Source organism: Nannospalax galili, unplaced genomic scaffold (genome assembly GCF_000622305.1).
Source record: "Nannospalax galili isolate Female #2095 unplaced genomic scaffold, S.galili_v1.0 scaffold861, whole genome shotgun sequence".
NCBI lineage: Eukaryota > Metazoa > Chordata > Mammalia > Rodentia > Spalacidae > Nannospalax > Nannospalax galili.
In genome coordinates, this window is record NW_008345581.1 from 1,090,328 (window position 1) to 1,109,747 (window position 19,420).

At 36.3% G+C, this 19,420-nt stretch overlaps 1 protein-coding gene across 3 annotated transcripts in view; it reads right to left on the reverse strand.

The window, feature by feature from the left end:
• Positions 1-19,420, reverse strand: part of Stag1 (stromal antigen 1) — a 421,107-nt gene that overhangs the window by 128,697 nt on the left and 272,990 nt on the right. For all 3 annotated transcript variants that reach the window (XM_029567624.1, XM_008841643.3, XM_008841645.2), the window contains 2 exons: positions 12,734-12,841; positions 9,568-9,682 (listed from right to left, as the gene is read on the reverse strand). In XM_029567624.1, the coding sequence (XP_029423484.1) occupies positions 9,568-9,682; positions 12,734-12,841 (223 nt within the window). The remainder of the gene's footprint in view (positions 1-9,567; positions 9,683-12,733; positions 12,842-19,420) is intronic.

Below are 19,420 nucleotides of genomic sequence, written 5' to 3' on the forward strand. Positions count from 1 at the left end.
ACCTCACATCCCTGTCATCTTGGTCAAGGCCAAACATTTAAGTTCCTTCCACTCTCTTTTCTATTCTAATCTGTATTTACCTCAACACATCTCTCATCTCACTTTCATTTTCTGTTGGTCATTATTCTCTTGATAATTTTCTTTGGAAACCATGTTCCTACAGTAAATAAACATACTTAAATTTCTCATCCAGTACTTCAACCCAAACTCTCTTCTACATTTAGTAATTAATCCTTAAAGAATATTGTATTACTTAAAATAAGCTCTTTAGGGAAGATAAATAAAGCGATGTTGGCATTGCTCCAGTTGCTGAATATTAATACTTTTCCACCCTTGTATGAATGCTCTTCCAATTCTGAGGCTAGCCCACTGCTGAGATTATACTTTTTAAGCTATAGACCACAGCTCATTTTGGGGTTCCAACTAATTTAATACACTGAGATGAAGCAGAAAAGAAAAGAGTGGATAGCAAATACAGTGAGTAAATATTAGTCCAATGCAGATGACTGAACCCAGGGCTTTCTGCATATTAAGCAAGATTTCTACTACGCTACATCCCAAATCCTTAACTGTTGTTATAGTTCTCTTGTCAGCAGTGGTATCTCTAAAAGTATACAAGTTACCTTTCTAGATTTACTTGCTATCTTCTGCTGTCTTGGGACATCTGACACTTGAATTGATTCTTTCTCACTCATAACTCTAGTATATTAATTTTGAGGTGAATTTTGATGACTTATATGTCGTTCTGCCTTTCTTGGTAATACTATTCTACTTCTATTGCATTCAAAATATTACATAATGGCTGAAGAAAAATTTCAGAAAAACCACTCATATGCTTATGCAGATAGGCACACACACAATGTTTCTGCGAATATTTCAGAATTCCTCTAGAGTATCACATTAAAAAAATAAATTTTCTATAGGCTACTTTTCATTCTATTAGTATCAGTGTTCTTTTCTTTTTAAACTTTATTTTTTATTTATTTTTATTTATCTATTGGTCTTTTTGAGACAGCGTCTCCTTGTGGCCCCGGCTGTCCTGGAAATCACTATGTAGACCAGGCTGGCCTTGAACTCACAGAGATTTGCCTGCCTCGGCCTCCTGAGTGCTGGGATTAAAGGCGTGCACCACTACGCCCGGCTATTTTTTATTATATGTGCATGTGTGTATTACTTACATGTATGTAAGTGTACCTGTGTTGCACAATGCCCATGGAGGACAAAAGAGGGCACCAGATACTCTGGAACTGGAGTTATGGACAGTTGTTACCTGCCATGTGGGTCCTGGGATTCAAATCCAGGTCTTCTGCAAGAGCAGCAAGTGCTCTTAACCACTGAGCACCATTCCAGCACCAGCATCAGTATTCTTTTTTTTTTTTTTTTTTTTTTTTTTTTTTTAAAATCCCTGTAGCCCCAGCTGTCCTGGATTCACCGTGGAGACCAGGCTGGCCTTGAACTCACAGAGGCATGAGCCACCACACCCAGCCGATCTCTTTTGTTATTTTTATGTCTATTAGTATAGTGCCTGAATGTGTGTCAATGCACCCGTGTCATGCAAATGCCCGCAGATGTCAGAAAGGGCATCAGATCCCCCGGAACTGAAGTTTTGGATGGTTGTTAGTTGCCATGTGGGTGCTGGGAACTGAACCTGGGTCCTCAGCAAGAGCAGCTAGTGCTCTTAACCACTGAGCCATCTCTCCAGCCCCATGCATTTAATTTTCTTAATAATGATTCTCATGTTCATGCTTTAAAACTGAGCTCTGGTATACTATCACCATGCCTATCAGAAATTTTCTTTGCAGTACAAATAATCTGATGGTAGATGCTAATTTCTTTCATAATTTACTCATCTTTTGGACTATAAGGTGATGGTGTAGTGCTGTGATAGATAATTTTTATTGTCAACTTGACTGAATTTGGAATTATACTGGAGCCACACCTCTGGGCTTAGTTTTCAGTGTTTCCAAAGGGAACTGAAGCGGGAAGACCCATTCTGATGTATATAGCATGGCATGGGCAGCAATATTTATCTCTCTGCTTCCTTACTGCAGATGCAATGTAACCAGCTGTCTCATGTTTCTGCTGCCATGCCTTTGATGTCATGATGAACCGTATCTCCACAAACTGTGAGCCAAATAAGTTCTTCCTTCCTTAAGATGCTTTTGTCAGGGAACAACAAAAGTAACTAATAGAAAATTTATACGAAGGAGTAGGGTTGCTGTTGTGATAAACCTGATTAAGTGGTTTGCAGTCCTTTAAAAGTGGTCTGTGGGAAGAACATAGAAGAGTTTGGATCTGTATACAAGAAAAGTCCTAATACTGTAAGCAGAGATTAATGTATCTTTCTTGCCAGAGTGAAAGACCAGAATGTTGATAGAAAGGCAGGCAGGAAAGAATGTGTTCACAAGGTTTCAGAGGCGAATAGAAGTCTTTCAGGGAATGCACCAGAGAATAGAGCTGACAGGGTTACGTGCTTGAAAACAACTACCTAGAGTTAGCTGCCAAGGTGCACAGAGGCCACTATAGCTATGGAAGAAGGGGATGACATCTTGAGCTGGCAGCAGAATCTGACAGCACTGTCCACATAGTGTTGATACTGCAGGTATTTTTTAAAAATGCAAGAGTTAAAGGGTCATAGAAGCTTATACTAAGGATTCAAAATGCCATTAAGGTCACACAATGTATGACAGGGTCAGATTCCTTACAAAGAGGCACTGAGTAGCCATTGTATAGTGCTGTAGTAAAGTCTAAGTTGCAAGAGGAGACCCCAGGATACTGGATATGTAAGAACCATGGGGGTATTTCTCAAGAAAAGCTGTAGGCACAAGGTGAGCTAGCCAAAACGGATGTCAAATCTGTTGCTGGAAGCAAAATTGAAACTCAAGGCTGTTGGAACCCAGAGGATGCAACTCAGATGCTGAAATTATGGTGCAAGATTTGTTCATTGGTTCTTTTCGGTCTGGTATTTACTTGCTATACCACATATCTACTATTTAAAATGGGACTGGTTATTCTGTGCCCTTCTATATTGGAAGTATGTAATTTCATTTTATTGAGTCTCAGAAGATATCTTCGACTTTTCAACAGCACTGAGACTGTTTCAGATATGAAGCATTTTGAAGTTGGAGTGAATGCATTTTGCATTATAAGGACATAAAGCCTTGAGGGTCAGAAGTTGAATATTATGATTTAAAAAACATAATGTGGGGGCTGGAGAGATGGGTTAGCAGTTAAGAGCATTGGCTGCTCTTGTAGGACACAGGTTTGGTTCCCAGCATACACATGGCAGCTAACAACTGTCCTTAATTTCAGTCCCAGGGGATTCAGCACTCTCTTCTCACCTCCTTGGGCATTGCATGCCCAGGTGCACTCACATATATGTAGACAAAACACTCACACACATAAAAAAATTTAGTCATGATGTATTTGGGTATCAACTTAATAATGGGTGGACTTGGGAAAGCTGATCTTCACCATCAACTTGACTGGATTTGGAATCACTGAAGAGGCATACCACTTCTTTTTACTGTTGAGGGTATTTATGGAGAGGTTTAACTGAGGAGAAAAGAACCAACCTTAACGTGGGTGGCACTATCCCATGGACTAGGATTCCATGAGACTAAAAAGGTAAAAATGAGAAAGCAAGCTGAGTACCACCACCATTTCTCACTCTCTCTCTGCTTCTCAACTAAGGGACTATAACCAGCTGTCTCATACTCTTTCTGCTAGAATTCCTTGCCATGATGGACTATATCTCCTCAAACCATGAACCAAAATAAAATGTCTGATTTCCTTAAGCTGATTTTGTCACATATTTGACAAAATTGGACAAAAAGACAAGTAACTAATACAAATGCATTCATTTAAAATCACCAATTAGTTGTTACAAATTCAATGAGTACACCAGAAAGTCAAGATGCTATATTGATTCCTTTTCTTATAAGAGTTTAAAACTCATCAACAAGCTAAGATTGTTGTAAGCTAGAACAATCAAGGATGGTTTGATATTATGGTTAAGAAAACTTGTCTTTGGACACCTGTCATAATCATAGAACATGATAATCTCAAATTAATTTAGACTACTGTAGAGTTATGTTTGAGAAAAAAAGGAAGTTCTAACATGGGTAAGGATAACAAGGATCTATTAGATGTCAAAGACGAAGCTTTGAGAAAAGATTTTGAGGCATTTTCAAAGGCTATTAAGCAGCAACAGCATCAATAGCAAGAAAGCCCTCTGGGATTAAGAAAGAATGGGATTCTTAAAATTGAAAAAATTTGTAAAATGCAGTTGTTGGTAGTATTCTTTTACAAAATCAAAATGAAAATAAGGTCCTGGAAAGCATTTTTGATGTTCTCTAAGAATTATATGGACAAAAAAACTAACTTCAATGACTAGTAACTATGGAGATGGATAATTCAAATTTATTAAAATTCACAATATATCTAAATTGAAGTTGCATATAAATTATATTTATATACTGGTGACTTTATTCTGCTAGATAAAACTATTTAAAAAAATTTTTTTGGGGGGGGGTCTTTTTGAGACAGGGTCTCCCTGTAGCCCCAGCTGGTCTGGAACTCACTATGTAGACCAGGCTGGCCTTGAACTCAGAGCTCCACCTGCCTCTGCCTCCCTAGTGCTGGGATTATAAAAGCATGTGCCACCATGCCCGGCTAACTATAATTTATTTTATAGGCTTTCCTCTAAGCTTGTATATAACACAAAGTAACCTCATTATCATTTAATAATAATTTTCTATGTATATTTTGTTTCATCTTTAATTAGCTTCAAATTTACTTGCAAAGTTTTATCTAGGTTAGCTTTGGTAGATGTTAAACACACACAAGAGATCAGCATATAATGGAAGCTCTAAGGATTCAGTTTATGACAGACCATTTTCTTTTTTAAAAATTTTTGTTTTTGCCAGGTGTGGTGGTGCACACCTTTAGTCCCAGCACTCAGGAAGCAGAGGCAGGCAGATCTCTGTGAGTTGGAGGCCAGCCTGGTCTCCATAGTGAGTTCCAGGCCAGCTGGGGCTGCAGGGAGACCCTGTCTCAAAAAAAATTTTTTTTGTTTTTATTTTATGTGTATGAGTGCATTGTCTGTATGTGGTTAAGTGTATCTGTGTTGTGCAAAGTCTGTGAAGGCCAGAAGAGGGTGTCAGATCCCCTGGAACTGGAGTTATGGAAAATTGGTAACTGCTGGGAATTGAACCCGGGTCCTCTGGAAGAATAGCCAGTGCTCTTAAAAACTGAGCCATCCCTCTGGACCCATGACAAACCATTTTCAATTGAAATAATCACACCAAGTTATTAAGTCTACAATTTCTACACATTCTACCATTGGGTCTTTACTTCTGCTAAGACAGATACAGTTATCAGCGAATTACTAATAACATAAAAAAAACTACACATGGGCTAGAGAGGTGCCTCATTAAATAATGTGACTGTCATTGACCTGAGTTTGAATCCACAGAAGCCAGATAAAAGCCCGGCATGGTAGCATGCCTGGGTGTAATCCCAGCACTTCTACGGGGAGATGGGAGACAGAGACAATATAATCCCTGAAAGCTCATGGGAAAGCTAACATGAAACATAGACAGCAGCAAATAACAAAGAGACCCTACCCTCAAACATAGTGAAAGGTGAAGACCAACACCCAACATTGTCCTCTGATGTCAATACATGCACATTTGAGCACACAAACACAGGGACTCGTGAACACACAATTTAAAAAAGAGTGCACCAGAGAGAGAGAGAGAGAGAGAGAGAGAGAGAGAGAGAGAGAGAGAGAGAGAGAGAAAAAAGCAAACAAAAAAAACGCAAAATAATCATGTTCAAGGAATGCACCTGGGGAGAGATTCTTAGATATATGAATATGGCTGCCAATGTACTAATCGTGACTGTCAATTACTCTGATCATTCCATAAGACCATGAGGGTTGCAGTAAGTGTTTCTGAAAATAATTATGCCACAAGAAAATGCATCTTGGTTTGTACAATAATAGATTTCATTATTATATGAAAATCAGGACTCATCCTGAGCATTTGAAATAACACATGCTACAAACAGCTAAGTATCTGAAATACAAGCTACTTTGTTACCTAAAGTGAATGACTTCCATAAAGCTGCTGGAGTTTAAAAATGTCATTTTATGGTAACAACAGAAATCAACTAGTTTAGGTAGATTTTTTATTCTTCATAATTTTACCTGTACTGTAAATCTTTCAACATCTTATTGACCTTAAGAGTAAAATTAAATTGGTTTATTTAATTTTAAGACCATACAGGGCCAACTGTATTGTCTTAAACACCCAAAAGGAATGTATAACCAAAGATTAAAGTGATCAGTATAATTCTTTAAGAATCCATGTGTCCGGGCACGGTAGCACACGCCTTTAGTCCCAGCACTTGGGAGGCAGAGGCAGGTGGATCTCTGTGAGTTCAAGGCCAGCCTGGTCTACACAGTGAGCTCTAGACCAGCTGGAGATAAAGGGAGACCCTGTCTTAAAAACACAACACACGCACACGCGCACACGCGCGCACACACACACACACACACACACACACACACACACACACACACACAGAGTCCATGTGATTAGCTAAAGGCTACATAATAAACTTGTTGGTCAACAACTCCTAGACTCCCAGACAGTAACCCCGCATAGAACCGGAAAAATGAACAGCAGACCCCAATCTTATCTAAAGGATTGTGGCTGGATGAGGATGAGCTGATCTTCCTAAAACAAGGAACTCTAAGATAGGATGACTAGACTCAGGATGGACTAGCACTGAGGATTAGCTAAAGGCTACATAATAAACTTGTTGGTCAACAACTCCTAGACTCCCAGACAGTAACCCCGCATAGAACCGGAAAAATGAACAGCAGACCCCAATCTTATCTAAAGGATTGTGGCTGGATGAGGATGAGCTGATCTTCCTAAAACAAGGAACTCTAAGATAGGATGACTAGACTCAGGATGGACTAGCACTGAGGATCAGCTGGGGGCACTGATAACAAAGTGGACAGTAACAGGGATGACAAGAGTATATGGGCTCCAGTGGCGGGGGCTGGGGTATGGGAAGGTGACATTTGGGATGTGGGTATAAAGATGAATAAGATTGTTTGGGATGTTCTGTATGAAATACGCAACAAAAAAAATCAATAAAAAATGAAAAAATTTGATTAATTAATTAATTTTTATTTTGTGTGGATGAATGTATGTAAGTGCACCTGTATTGTACAATGGCCATGGAGAGGAGAAGAATGTGTTGGATCCCCTGGATCTGGAGTCACTGACGGCTGTTATCTGTCATGGGAATGCTGGCAGCTGAACTCAGGTCCTCTGCAAGAACAACAAGTGCTCTTAACTATTTAGCTGTCTTTCTAGACTTGTTTTTCATTCTTTCTATGCAAAATGTGGGCCAGGAGCACATGCATTGGCAATTAACTGGTTAAAAATACATACTACAAATTTCAAATCCAGAGTACCAGAAATGGCATTTTAACGAGTTACCTTGGAGACTTAACATGCATATTTAAAATACTGCTCCTAAATATTATCTTTATTCAAATACAACTCTCTTGCTGATTTTGTTTCCATTTTATTCTTTCTCTATGTAGTCTTAATTTAAAAAAATGTTGGCATTTCCTTGCTTTATTCTAATGCCCCTTCTATTTAGTTTTCACTGTTTTGATTTTAAGTTTCATATTTTTCTCTTTCTTTTTCAGTCTTATAATAGTACTAGTGCTCTCAAACGTGACATTCATAGAATCCTTTCTTCTTCCCTGACAGTTCCATTTTCCAAATAAAGTAAAATCTTAAAATTTAACACCCTCCATTTTGTGTGGTGTTGAACTAGGCCCTCCAACATAATATGGAAGGGTTCTACCACTAAGTTGCATCATCATCAGCCCTCTTTCTGCTTTTCTTGAAATTTTGAGGAAGGATCTAAGTGGTTCAGTCTGGTCTTGTACATAATTCAGAACTTGAACTTGTAATCCTCTTGGCTCAGGTTCTCACCTAGGGTAGATTAAAGGGTGATACCACTACACTTGCCTTGGTTTTTAAATTTTATTTCTTTAGCAATACAATTTTAATTAATCTCTAACCTAAATAGTTTATTTAGTCAAGATCTTTATTTTTAGTTTGCCCTTTGCCCAACAGCATGCCAGTGGTAGAAAATACAAATTAAAATATCAAAGGGGGGTGGCTGAGGTTCTGGAGAGATGGCTCAGTGATTAAGAGCATTGGCTGCTCTTCCAGAGACCCTGGGTATGGTTCACAGCACCTACTTGGTGGCAAATAGTCATTCATAATTCCAGTTCCAGAGATCCCACACTGTCTTCTGATGTGCATTTACATACAGGCAGAACACTGATAAACATTAAAAAATAATAATCAAAAGATACTTCTGTGAGCAAAACAAACTTTGCAATCAAAAACAGATCCTCAAAATCCATTAAGAGTACTAACTATAAAACTTTTAGTGATAACTATACATAGTAAAGTAAAATTAAATATGACTTTCAAAGTAGCAAGAACTAATATGATTTTTTTAACAGCTTAACTTTTTTTTGTCTTTTTTTTTTTCAGAGCTGAGGACCGAACCCAGGGCCTTGTGCTTGCTAGGCAAGTGCTCTACCACTGAGCTAAATCCCCAACCCCTCAGCTTAACAATTTTTATTTCATTTATTATTATTTTACATGTGTATTTTACTGGCACATATGTAAGTGAACCCATGTCATGCAAAGCCCGTGAAGGTCACAGGAGGGCACTGGATCCCCTGGAACTGGAGATATAGATGGTTGTTAGCCACCATGTGGGTGCTGGGAATAGAACCTGGGTCCTCAGTAAGAGAGCCAGTGTTCTTAACAGCTGAGCCATCTCTTCAGCCCCTACCTTAATAGTATTTACAAACTTTATTTCTATTTTATTTAAAATTCTTTTATTTTATGTATGTGAATGTTTTGACTGGTGCATGCAGAGGCCAGAAGTGGTTGTTGGGTCCCTTGTAACTAGAGTTAAGGACAGGTGTCAGCTGCCTTGTGGGTGGTGGGAAGCAAATTTGGGTCCTCTGCAATAACAGTCAGTACTCAAAATCATTGAGTCATGTTTTTAGTTTCAGAATTTTTAATTTTTATTCAGGGAATTTAATCCAGGGCTTGTGCATGGTAGGCAAACACTCCACCAAAGACCTATCTCCCTGGTTCACAAAACTGTTTAGTAACATATTTTAAAAGTTATAGAGACAAATTCAAGAGAAAAAAAGGAAAACTTTTAAAAAAGGATGTAGAACTTGAATTCTGAATTAAGTGTAAAAAGTGAAAAATTACTAGCCCATAGTTAGTGTGGATCCACACCTACATGTGTATTTAGAATTTCTCACAAAAAGTAGAGTACTCATTCCAAAATGAAGCAATTTATAGAGATAACTTTACAAAATAGGGTGTTTTAACAGGGTTGTTTTCACTTGACTGAAAAAAAAAACACCTAGTTGATTACAACAAATTAAATGACAGAAGAAAAAAAAAACAGTAAAATTAAAAAAATTGTTTTTACCTCACTTTCAAGAAAAAAAAGAACAAGCATCCTAATGAGGTTCCCATTTGGACTGTTCCTTCCTCTCCTCTTTGCTAATGCTTCCTCTGCTTGTGGGTCATGTCTGCTAAACAGCCTGGGGGGGAAAAAGAGCATTATAAACTCACATGAATATGAATTCCAGTCTTTTTGCAATATACAAATTATGTATTTCATTGCTGAAAAAATTTTGAGATAAAATTACGATCTAGTTCAATACCACTTATTTATTTTTTGAGACAGGGTCTAGCTCAGGATGGCCTTGAGTTCCTGATGTTTCAGTCTTAGATTCTTTAGTACTGAGCCTGTAGTCATTTAACCGCTCTTAATTGATGTCTTTATAGGTAAAAAATGGCTGGATTGAAAAACATTATATACTTTAACCATGAGCAAATGTTTTCATTGATCAAGAGTTAATGCTCAAATACTTCTGAAAAATATAAGCACTACTATTATCCTGAATAATCAATACTAGAGTATATAATTTTAAAATTTGATATATATTCTTAAATATTGATTTTAGTCATAATTATAGCATTTAAAACTGAGCAATAACTAGAAATCTTCATACTTTTAATCTTTATTACCCTTTGTATTCTCCTATAGTTATTACATTTATCTAGAAACAATATTCAAGTCCAACTATTTATAGTAAAATGACATTAATAATACATTTCTAAAAATCGATTTTCTAAATATGTCTAAGAAAGACTTAAATAGATTTATTTAGTACAACAAAGGCTGCCTAAGCTCCTTAATTTCCGGGGACTGCTCTAAGTACAAAGGATGTACCAGTGAATATAAAATTATTTCTTGTGGAGCTTTTACTCTAGGTAAGTTTATAGTATCTTAGGTATTGTAAAGAAAAATAAAGAAATAAGGACAAGCAAATAATAAATATGGTAGTTTATATATGGGAGCCACAATAGGCCTTTCAAATGAAAGACGAAATAACTGAGTTTTCTTGTGAGGTGGCTTTTAAATGGGTGACAAATCAAACGTGAGATTGCTTGATAACTAAAATGTACCAAATTGAGTAAGTGCATTTATTTTATATAAGATTCTGAGAAATTAGCTTGAATTTGTAATGTAAAAATGTAGAATTTTGGATGAGATTAAAATATTCATTTCAGATACACCGTATTAGCTGTTGGATGATTATTATGACTGTATTATTTATAGACTGCAAGACAGCACATATGTTCTTGTACAATTACATGTATCTTCTGTTTCATTTTGAGATAGGATCTTGTTGCCCAGGCTGCTGTTGAACCTGTCTCAACTTCCAGGGTATTTGTAACTAAGACTACTACTGTGTGTACCCTTATGCTCAGCCATGTATCTTTTAACATGTAATCATGTAACTCCCATGGTTATATTCCATTGGTTACTTAAGATTTAAAAAGATTATTATATTAAATGGAGAAATATGCTAAAAAGATATTAAAAGATGAAGTTATTGAAATGTGATTTTTTTTTTTTTTTTTTTTTTTTTTGAGATAGGGTCTCCCTGTAGACCCAGCTGGCCTGGAACTCGCTATGTAGACCAGGCTGACCTCGAACTCAGAGAGATCCTCTTGCCTTTGCCTCCTGAGTGCTGGAATTAAAGGCATGCGCCACCAGACTTGGTGAAATGTGAATTTTTTTTAGGGCAGGGGCTTGAAATCATTAATAGAGAATGCCTTTATTTATTTGCCAAGGAATTAACTTGATTTTCATAAAGAAATAAGACAAGCTGAAGGCTAATCATTTTGGATTTTCATGCAAAATATTTTAATTAAAAAATTTAGTAAATATTTTAAAGTCAGTCATATAATAACAGATAAAATAAATGTCCCTAAGTCTTTAACCCAAGATCTACAGGTTACTGATTATCTATCTATCTATCTATCTATCTATCTATCTATCTATCTATCTATAACTAAGTCCTTTATTTTCTCATTGAAGCTATAGAAACACTAAATTCTTTATAAAATCACAAAACTTTCTAAAAAGTAGGCAAGAGAAATATTCCTTTTGCAAAATAAAAGAAAAGGAAGGGAAGACTATATAATAAACTCGATGTTGTGACAGAGAACACCAAGAAAATTATGGGATTCCCTTATTCTATTAAAGATGTCAGAGTGATTGGTAAAGTCAGCACTTTTTAAAAAGTCATGATGGAGGCGCTGGAAATGCTGTCATAGCATAGCATAGTTGTCAAGTAAATGCCTAGCATGAATGAGAGATCATGAAGTCATGCCTGAAAACTTCAACTTTCTTTTCCCTCACTTTCATTATCAGCATGCACTAGAAGCTAGCTTCTGTTTAAGAACAATTTTTAACAAAGAAAACAATAGAGCAGTACAGCTGAATACAGGAGAGTATGTTGTTGCAGGACCTGACACGGACACTGGATGAATGCCAAGTCTGCTCATTATTGAAGTTAATCATCCATGTATAACTGTTGCCTACTGAATGATTTATATCTGTGCTTTGGCACAATAACAAATTAATACATGCTATGGTTGTTTAGGTTCTTCTGCCAACCAAAGCCACTTAAGCATGTATCTGTGAACAAAAAATAACAACAAAAAAACCCAAAGCAAAGATACAACATGAACAAAAATGTTAATACTCTAAGAACTAATTAATCTACTAATGAAGTAGACATTTATAATAATCCATAATCAAAAATGTATTTTATAGAGGTACTTATATTCATAAAATCTAGTAGGTGTTATGGTATGCCAAAATTTAGATGGATTTTACTATTAACTAACTATATAACTTTCAGAAATCATTACATATTGTTAATTAAAACAATCTCAATGCCACAAAATGGTGGGAGGCATTCTGAAAGTGATACTGCTTCACATCTAGATAATACATGTTGAAAAGGCATGAGGTAATATTTTTTTTTGAAAGAATAAAGAAAAAAACACTCCCAGATGTTACTTATGACATGGATATAGGCTATGAAGCCATTAGAACCCTTGCAATACTATGAAGAGGACAAAATAAGCACTATGTCCAGTCACTGCTAACCTCTAATAAGTGCCTTTAACAGTGGAACTACCTCTCTAGCCCCTTTCTACTAACTTGGAACACCAAAAACAAAAACAAAACATACAAAAGTGGAACCAGTTTTCAAAGTTAATTAACTCACTTTTTGTGAAGGAACTCTCCTGCTGCAACGGCAACAGGGCGATGTGCTGAATACACCAAATGGTAAACATTTTCACAGTCTTCATTGGAAAGAGCCTCTTCACTTCCACTGAAAAAACACAAAGTAATACCTGAGTCACAAGAAAGATTTCTTGCTATGTAATACCTTATTCAATTATCTTTTTTAAAGCTTATTATAAAAACAGAATTTAGTTGTTTCTTGTACTTTGAAAGTATTTCCCATTAACCCTAATATATGTATTCCCTATGTAAAATCCAGAAAAATCAAGAAAAAAAAAACATTTTTACAATTTTTCCATGCACAGATATCCACAGATAATGACAATCAAAACCTCAGAAAATGTATCAGCCTAAATAAACTCAAATTCTCAAATTCTTTAAATGTACATAAGATTTTGGTGATATTCTTAAGGGATGTATTTACACTGGTTTCATAGAGCTAATTATAACTTTTCTTACCAGAATTGTATCAATGAAATAATATTTTATCACTTATTTACAATGCCATTTAGTCTCCTCGGTAAAAATAACCACTGCTTTTGAATTTATTTTTTTATTTTTATTTTTTGTCTTTTTGAAGCAGGGTCTCCCTGTAGCCCCAGCTGTCCTGGAACTCACTATGTAGACCAGGCTATCCTTGAACTCACAGAGATCCGCCTGCCTCTCCCTCCCGAGTGCTGGGACTACAGGCATGTACCACCACGCCTGGCTCCTTTTGAAATTTTTTATTACACTTATTAGTTTATTTCCTTGTGTGTGCCTACGCGTCATAGCCTGTGTGTGGTCCAAGGACAATTTGTGAAAATTGGTTCTCTCCTTCCACCATGTGGATCTCTGGGATTCAATACAGGTAGGTGGTGGGGCTTAATGGGAAGTATCTTTACCTACAGAGAAAACAAACAACCAATGTCCTCTAAAATAAAAAACAGAAAAGTAGCATAGCTAATTAGATGGACATAAAAATATTTAAAGGAATTTATAATGGGGTGTTAAATATGATTCATCCTGCTATTTAGGAAAGTCATCCTACAAGCCAAGAAAAGCAAAGCAATATCATTTCACACACAAGGAAGCTACGTTTTGATCTTTAGCTCATTACTGAATAAAATAATAAGTAGAAATTTGGGAAGGTTCCCCCGCCCTTAAATGAAAGAATGTTAGGCATATTGTAATATGAACCCTTTCAGATACATCAAATGTATCAGAACTATGAAAGCTAATTAATATCTCTTAAGAAAAATATGTGCTTTTAACTTCTGAGTCATCTCTCCACCCCCAATATATAAAATCCCCAAATTAGCAACAGACAATCTGCATAATTACAAAAAGAGTCAGAAATGATAAAAATCTCGCCTATACAGGGAACTAGAAGGGGCAGAAGGAAGGGAGGTGCCACAGGATGGGGAAAGAGTGCCATGAAATGCTGCCCTCCACAGAAGACATGGCAATTGTAATGCTGAACACACAGAACCTAAGGATACCGGCATTAAGACTAGGCATTCAGAGCTACTGGCTGTTAATGGTTGCTAAAGTAATAAGTGCCATTTTCTTCAAATGGTATAGCCATGAGGGACTGGTTGAGAAATAGGGCTCAAAGGAAAAGGAAGAAAGATAACAGAATAATTGGGTGGTAAAATAATCATAATACATTATATATGTGTATGTATGAAAAATGTAAAAAAATACTTGAAGTGCCTTAGAAAAGAATTTTTTTTTCAGTTTCAAGGAAGAATTATGTTCTTGAGCAGAAAAATGGCAAGAAACTATTCAAGGTTATTTTAGGAGAGAAAAATCGATCTTGAAGAAGAACAATGCTCTCATACACATACACACGGACAACTTACGAAGATTGACTCATGAAGACATAAAATCTAAACAGATCAATAATAAGTAATGAGAATGGTTTAAAAATGCAATAAAATCTTTGAGAAAAGCAAAGTCTAGCAGAGGGCCTCACTGTTGAGTTCTACCAAATATTTTAAAAAGTAATTAATTCTCAAGTTATCAAAAAATAACAAAAGCCCAAGAAGAAGGAACTTTCTAAATATATTCTAGAAGGCCAGCATTATCCTAACATGAAAAGCAGAGAGACATAGGGAAAAACAAAACACAAGGAAAACTTTTATAGGGGGCCTTCGAAACCTAGAGGGAAATGTGATGTCCTCAAAACCCCATGAAAAACGTACTTACAGTGTCTGAACATTAGGGCATATGTGTGCCTGGTAGCTGCTTGGCAAGAAACACAGTGCCAGATAGAAGAGATCTTGAGTGGTTGGTGAGGGTGGTCCAGGAGACTCCCAAAATAACACAGGCTATTACCAAACCTCTTGGTTATCTCCCAGAGCTAGTAGATAAGACCCTATTGCTGAAGACAGGACATACTTCAGATACAGCACTTGAAGCAATGGAGCAGGAACTGACCTGGAAGCTGTCTAACTGAAATTTGGCTATCATAATGCTAGATAATATGCAAACTGGCAAGGGAGAAAAACAATGGTCCAACCCAGCCCTAAAGCCTAATAACCATAATGACTGTCATGAAAAACTAACTCTATTGTACAGTAGTGGCACTGCTATCTGGGGGGCAATCAACAGCTATCTAATTAGACTTAAAGTCCTCTCAATAGGAAGGAACTCATAGGTGGCAAGGTAAACTCAGCCAAATACACATGGCAGGAGAGGGCATAGATCCTAAAGAAAACCCTACCCTCTTTCATATCTCTACACAAATGAAATTTCTTACTATATGGTAAATATTGATCCTTATTTTTACAGACAAGCATTCTGTATACCACTCATCAAAGAAGCTTTGTTTTGCAATAGATGGTGGCTACTACAGAATTGCACATCTGGTCAGACACAGAGAACATATGCCTGAGAGATGCCCAGTATACTAGGTGACACACCTCCAGTTGAACCTCTACAACTAAGGCTCATGGAACATAGAAGAACAAGGGGTAGAGAGAAAACTAATGCATCCTCAACTCTCACCAGTAAAGCTTCCTTATACAACAGAGTGCAATGCACACAGGTCACAACTAGCCAAGCTTTAAAGAATAAGAGACTGCAGAGCGTAGGATAGGATCCCTTATGGAGCCTCATTTACCCACAGCTCAGGGACCACTGGGGAGGAGGGAGTGGAAAGATCATAAAAGTTCATGAACACAGGGAAGCAGAGGTTTTCAGGCCACTGGAAGTTTGAAAATGTGAACGTGTGGCAATGGTGGCAGTGAGCACAGGACCCATGCTGACTCAATTAAACTCGGGTGGAAAGGGGACAAGAGAAGCAGGTGGTGGGCCGGCACTAGACTGAGAACTACTGGAGACTGATTGCTGCTGGGTCAGGGAGAGTATGTCTTACATACAATCTCTAGATGGGCTAACTAGACTCCAGTGGACATATTTACACTGGAAGACATTTGGGTATAAATCCCTTCATGGATAGGACTTAACATGAAATCCAGTGGAGGGGATGAGGGAGGCCTAAATTTGATTAAGAACTGTTGTAAGAAACTACAAAAGCTCAATAAAAATATTTAAATAAAATTAATTCAGATATAAAAATCATGTTAAAAATATTAGCTAACCAAATACAACAGGACACTAGCAAAACTATTATCAAGTCAAAGTCATCTCAGAGATATTAGAGTAGTTCAACTTATCCAGTCAATAAACCCAATCTATTCTATCATCAAAATGACAAAAACTATATGATCATGTCAGTAGATGCAGACAAAGAATATGATAAAAAAACAATGCTTCATGCTAAAAAAACTGAACAGGTTAGGTAGAGAAGAAACATGTTTATAAATAAGGAAGGCCATTCACAATATGACACAGCTAACAGACAACAAGGAGGAGAGCCAGATCTTTCTCTTTAAGATATGGAAAAGACAAAGGCATTTAACAATTTTATTGAACATTCTATTCAAAGTCTTAGCCAGAGTATACAGACAAGACAAAGAAGAAAGGAACCAGTCTTTGTCATTGCAGATGATATGATCTTACATGCAGAAAATTCCAAAGGCCGAAAAACTAAGAATAAAGGAACTCGGCCAAGTTGTAGAGCATAAACTCAACAGTAGCACTGCTATACACCAAGAGTAAATTATCTGATATAGAAATCAAGACAGTAATGCGACTTACAATAGTTTATACAACAAAATATTTCCAAATAAATTTGATTAAAAAAAATCATTTCTCTAAAAGAAACCTGTAAAAATGATGGAAATAATTAAAGAAAAAAAGATGGCTGTCCTGATTATGGATGGAGAGATGAATGTTAAGATGCCCATACTACCAAAAGCAGTCTGTTGATTCAATGCAAGCACATTAAAATATTAATAGCACTAGAAGAAAAAAAAACCTAAAACTTGTATGGAACCATAAAACAACAAAGCAAGAGGTATTATATTACTTAATTTCAAAATATGACACAACATTATTGTAATCAACAACACAGTAATTGCATAAAAACATATATATAGATCAATGGAACAAGATAGAGACCTTAGAAGTGAACAGAGTTATCTACAGGCAACTGATTTTCAACAAAGCTATATAAGAATACATATTGGAGAGAGAATATTTTCAATAAATGATGTTAGGGAAATTGAATAACCACATTCTGAAAAATCAAAGGAGACCTCCATTTCTCTCATCTGTTTATCTGTGAAAGTATATGTGGGGAATAAACTCTAAATGAATGAAGACATAATTAAAAGACATCAAAGTATAAAATTGAAATTACTAGGGAAAATATATAAGAAATGATTTGTGGACACTGGAATGGGATTTTTTTTTTAAGAAAAGACTGTATGCACAGATGATAAAAACAAAAATAGGAGTTCATCACTGTAAAGTTTCTGAACAGTAAACAGTCAGCAGAATAAAGATAAACTACAAAATAGGAGTAAATAATTATGAATTATACATCTCACAAAGGGAATATATGTTATAAAGCTCAAGAGCAATAAACAACCCAACTTAAAAAATAGGTACTTCTAAGGCTGGCCATGGCAGAGCTATGTGAGATCAAGGCCAGCCAGGTCTATATAGTGAGTTCCAGGCCAGCTGGTGGGTTATAAGGATACCCTGTCTCAAAACAAAATGAAAAACCAAAACAACAAAAACCAAAATAGGTGCTTCTAAAATATAGACATATAAAGGAAGACATAAAAGTGCCCAAAAGGTGTATGAAAAACTGCCAATATTACTAATTACTGCTGTAAGCCAAAACCAGTCACTTATCACTGCACTCTAGCAAGTACGACTATTCTCAAAAGGATTAAGAGTAAGCGCTAATGAGGATGTAGAAAACACAGAACACTTAGACACTGTTGAGAAATTTTAACTTAGCATTACTACTATGAGAAACAGTACACAGTCATCAAAAAACTAAAAATAGAACTATATATGATCCAGCATTCCCAATACTGGATATCATGATGAAAAGAAATCAGTTTATTGAAGAGGCATTTGCACTCCTATGTTCATTGCAGCACTAATGACAGTAGCCAAGAAATGAGAACAACCATGTCCATTTAAAATAGAAAAATGGCTTCTATGGTTACTTTAGATTAAACTCTCACATCTAAAGATTTTAAGTTAGGATGCACAAGTAAGAGACATGTGGCATTTCTTTTTATGGGACTGGATTACATCATTCAGTATAATGTTGTCTAGTTCCCTCCATTTACCTGCAGATTTCATTTTTCTTTACAGCTGAACAGAATCATTGTGTACATGTAACACATTTTCATTATTTATTCATCAGTTGAGGGCATTTATACTGGTTCCATTTCCTAGCTATTATGAAAATGGTGGCAATGAACATGGCTGAGGAAGTATCTCTGCAGTAGGATATTGGTCATTTGGGTATATGACAAGGAGTGGTATAGCTGGGTCATATGGTAGATCGACTTTTAGTTCTTCTGAGAATTTGGCACACTGATTTCCATACTGGCTGACCTTAGCCATTCTAAATGGGGAAAGATGAAATCTTAAAAGTAATTCAAATTTGCATTTCCCTAATTGCTAAGGATGTTCAACACATTTTAAGATATTTTTGTAGCCATTTTTATTTCTTCTTTTGAGAACTCTCTGTTCAAATCTGTAGTCCATTTTTTAACTTTATCATTTGTTCTTTTGATTCTTTTATTTTTATTTTTGAATTTTTTTGTGTATTCTAGATATAAATATTCTATGAGAGAAATAGCTGGCAAAGTAGCTCTCCCACTCTGTGGACTTCCTTATTAATTATTTCTTTTGCTGTATAGAAGCTTTTTAGTTCAGTGAGGTCCCATTTGTCAAATACTGGCCTTACTTCATCAGCTAATGGAGTCTGACTTAAAAAGTCCTTTCCTACACCTATATTGTATAGGGTACTGTCTATGCTTTCTTTTAACAGTTTCAGCATTTCAGGTTTCACATTGAGGTATTTGATCTACCTGGAGTTGATTTTTGTGGCAAGTGCTAGGTATGAATTGAATTTCACCCTTCTACATGTGGATATCCAGTTTCCACAGAAACATATATTGAAGATGCCGTCTTGCCTTCAGTGTACCTTTGATATGTTATCCAATCCCAAGTGGTCAGAGCTAAGCACATGTACACACAAACACCACTAAATGGACTCAGAACATTGTATATGTCTATATATAAATGC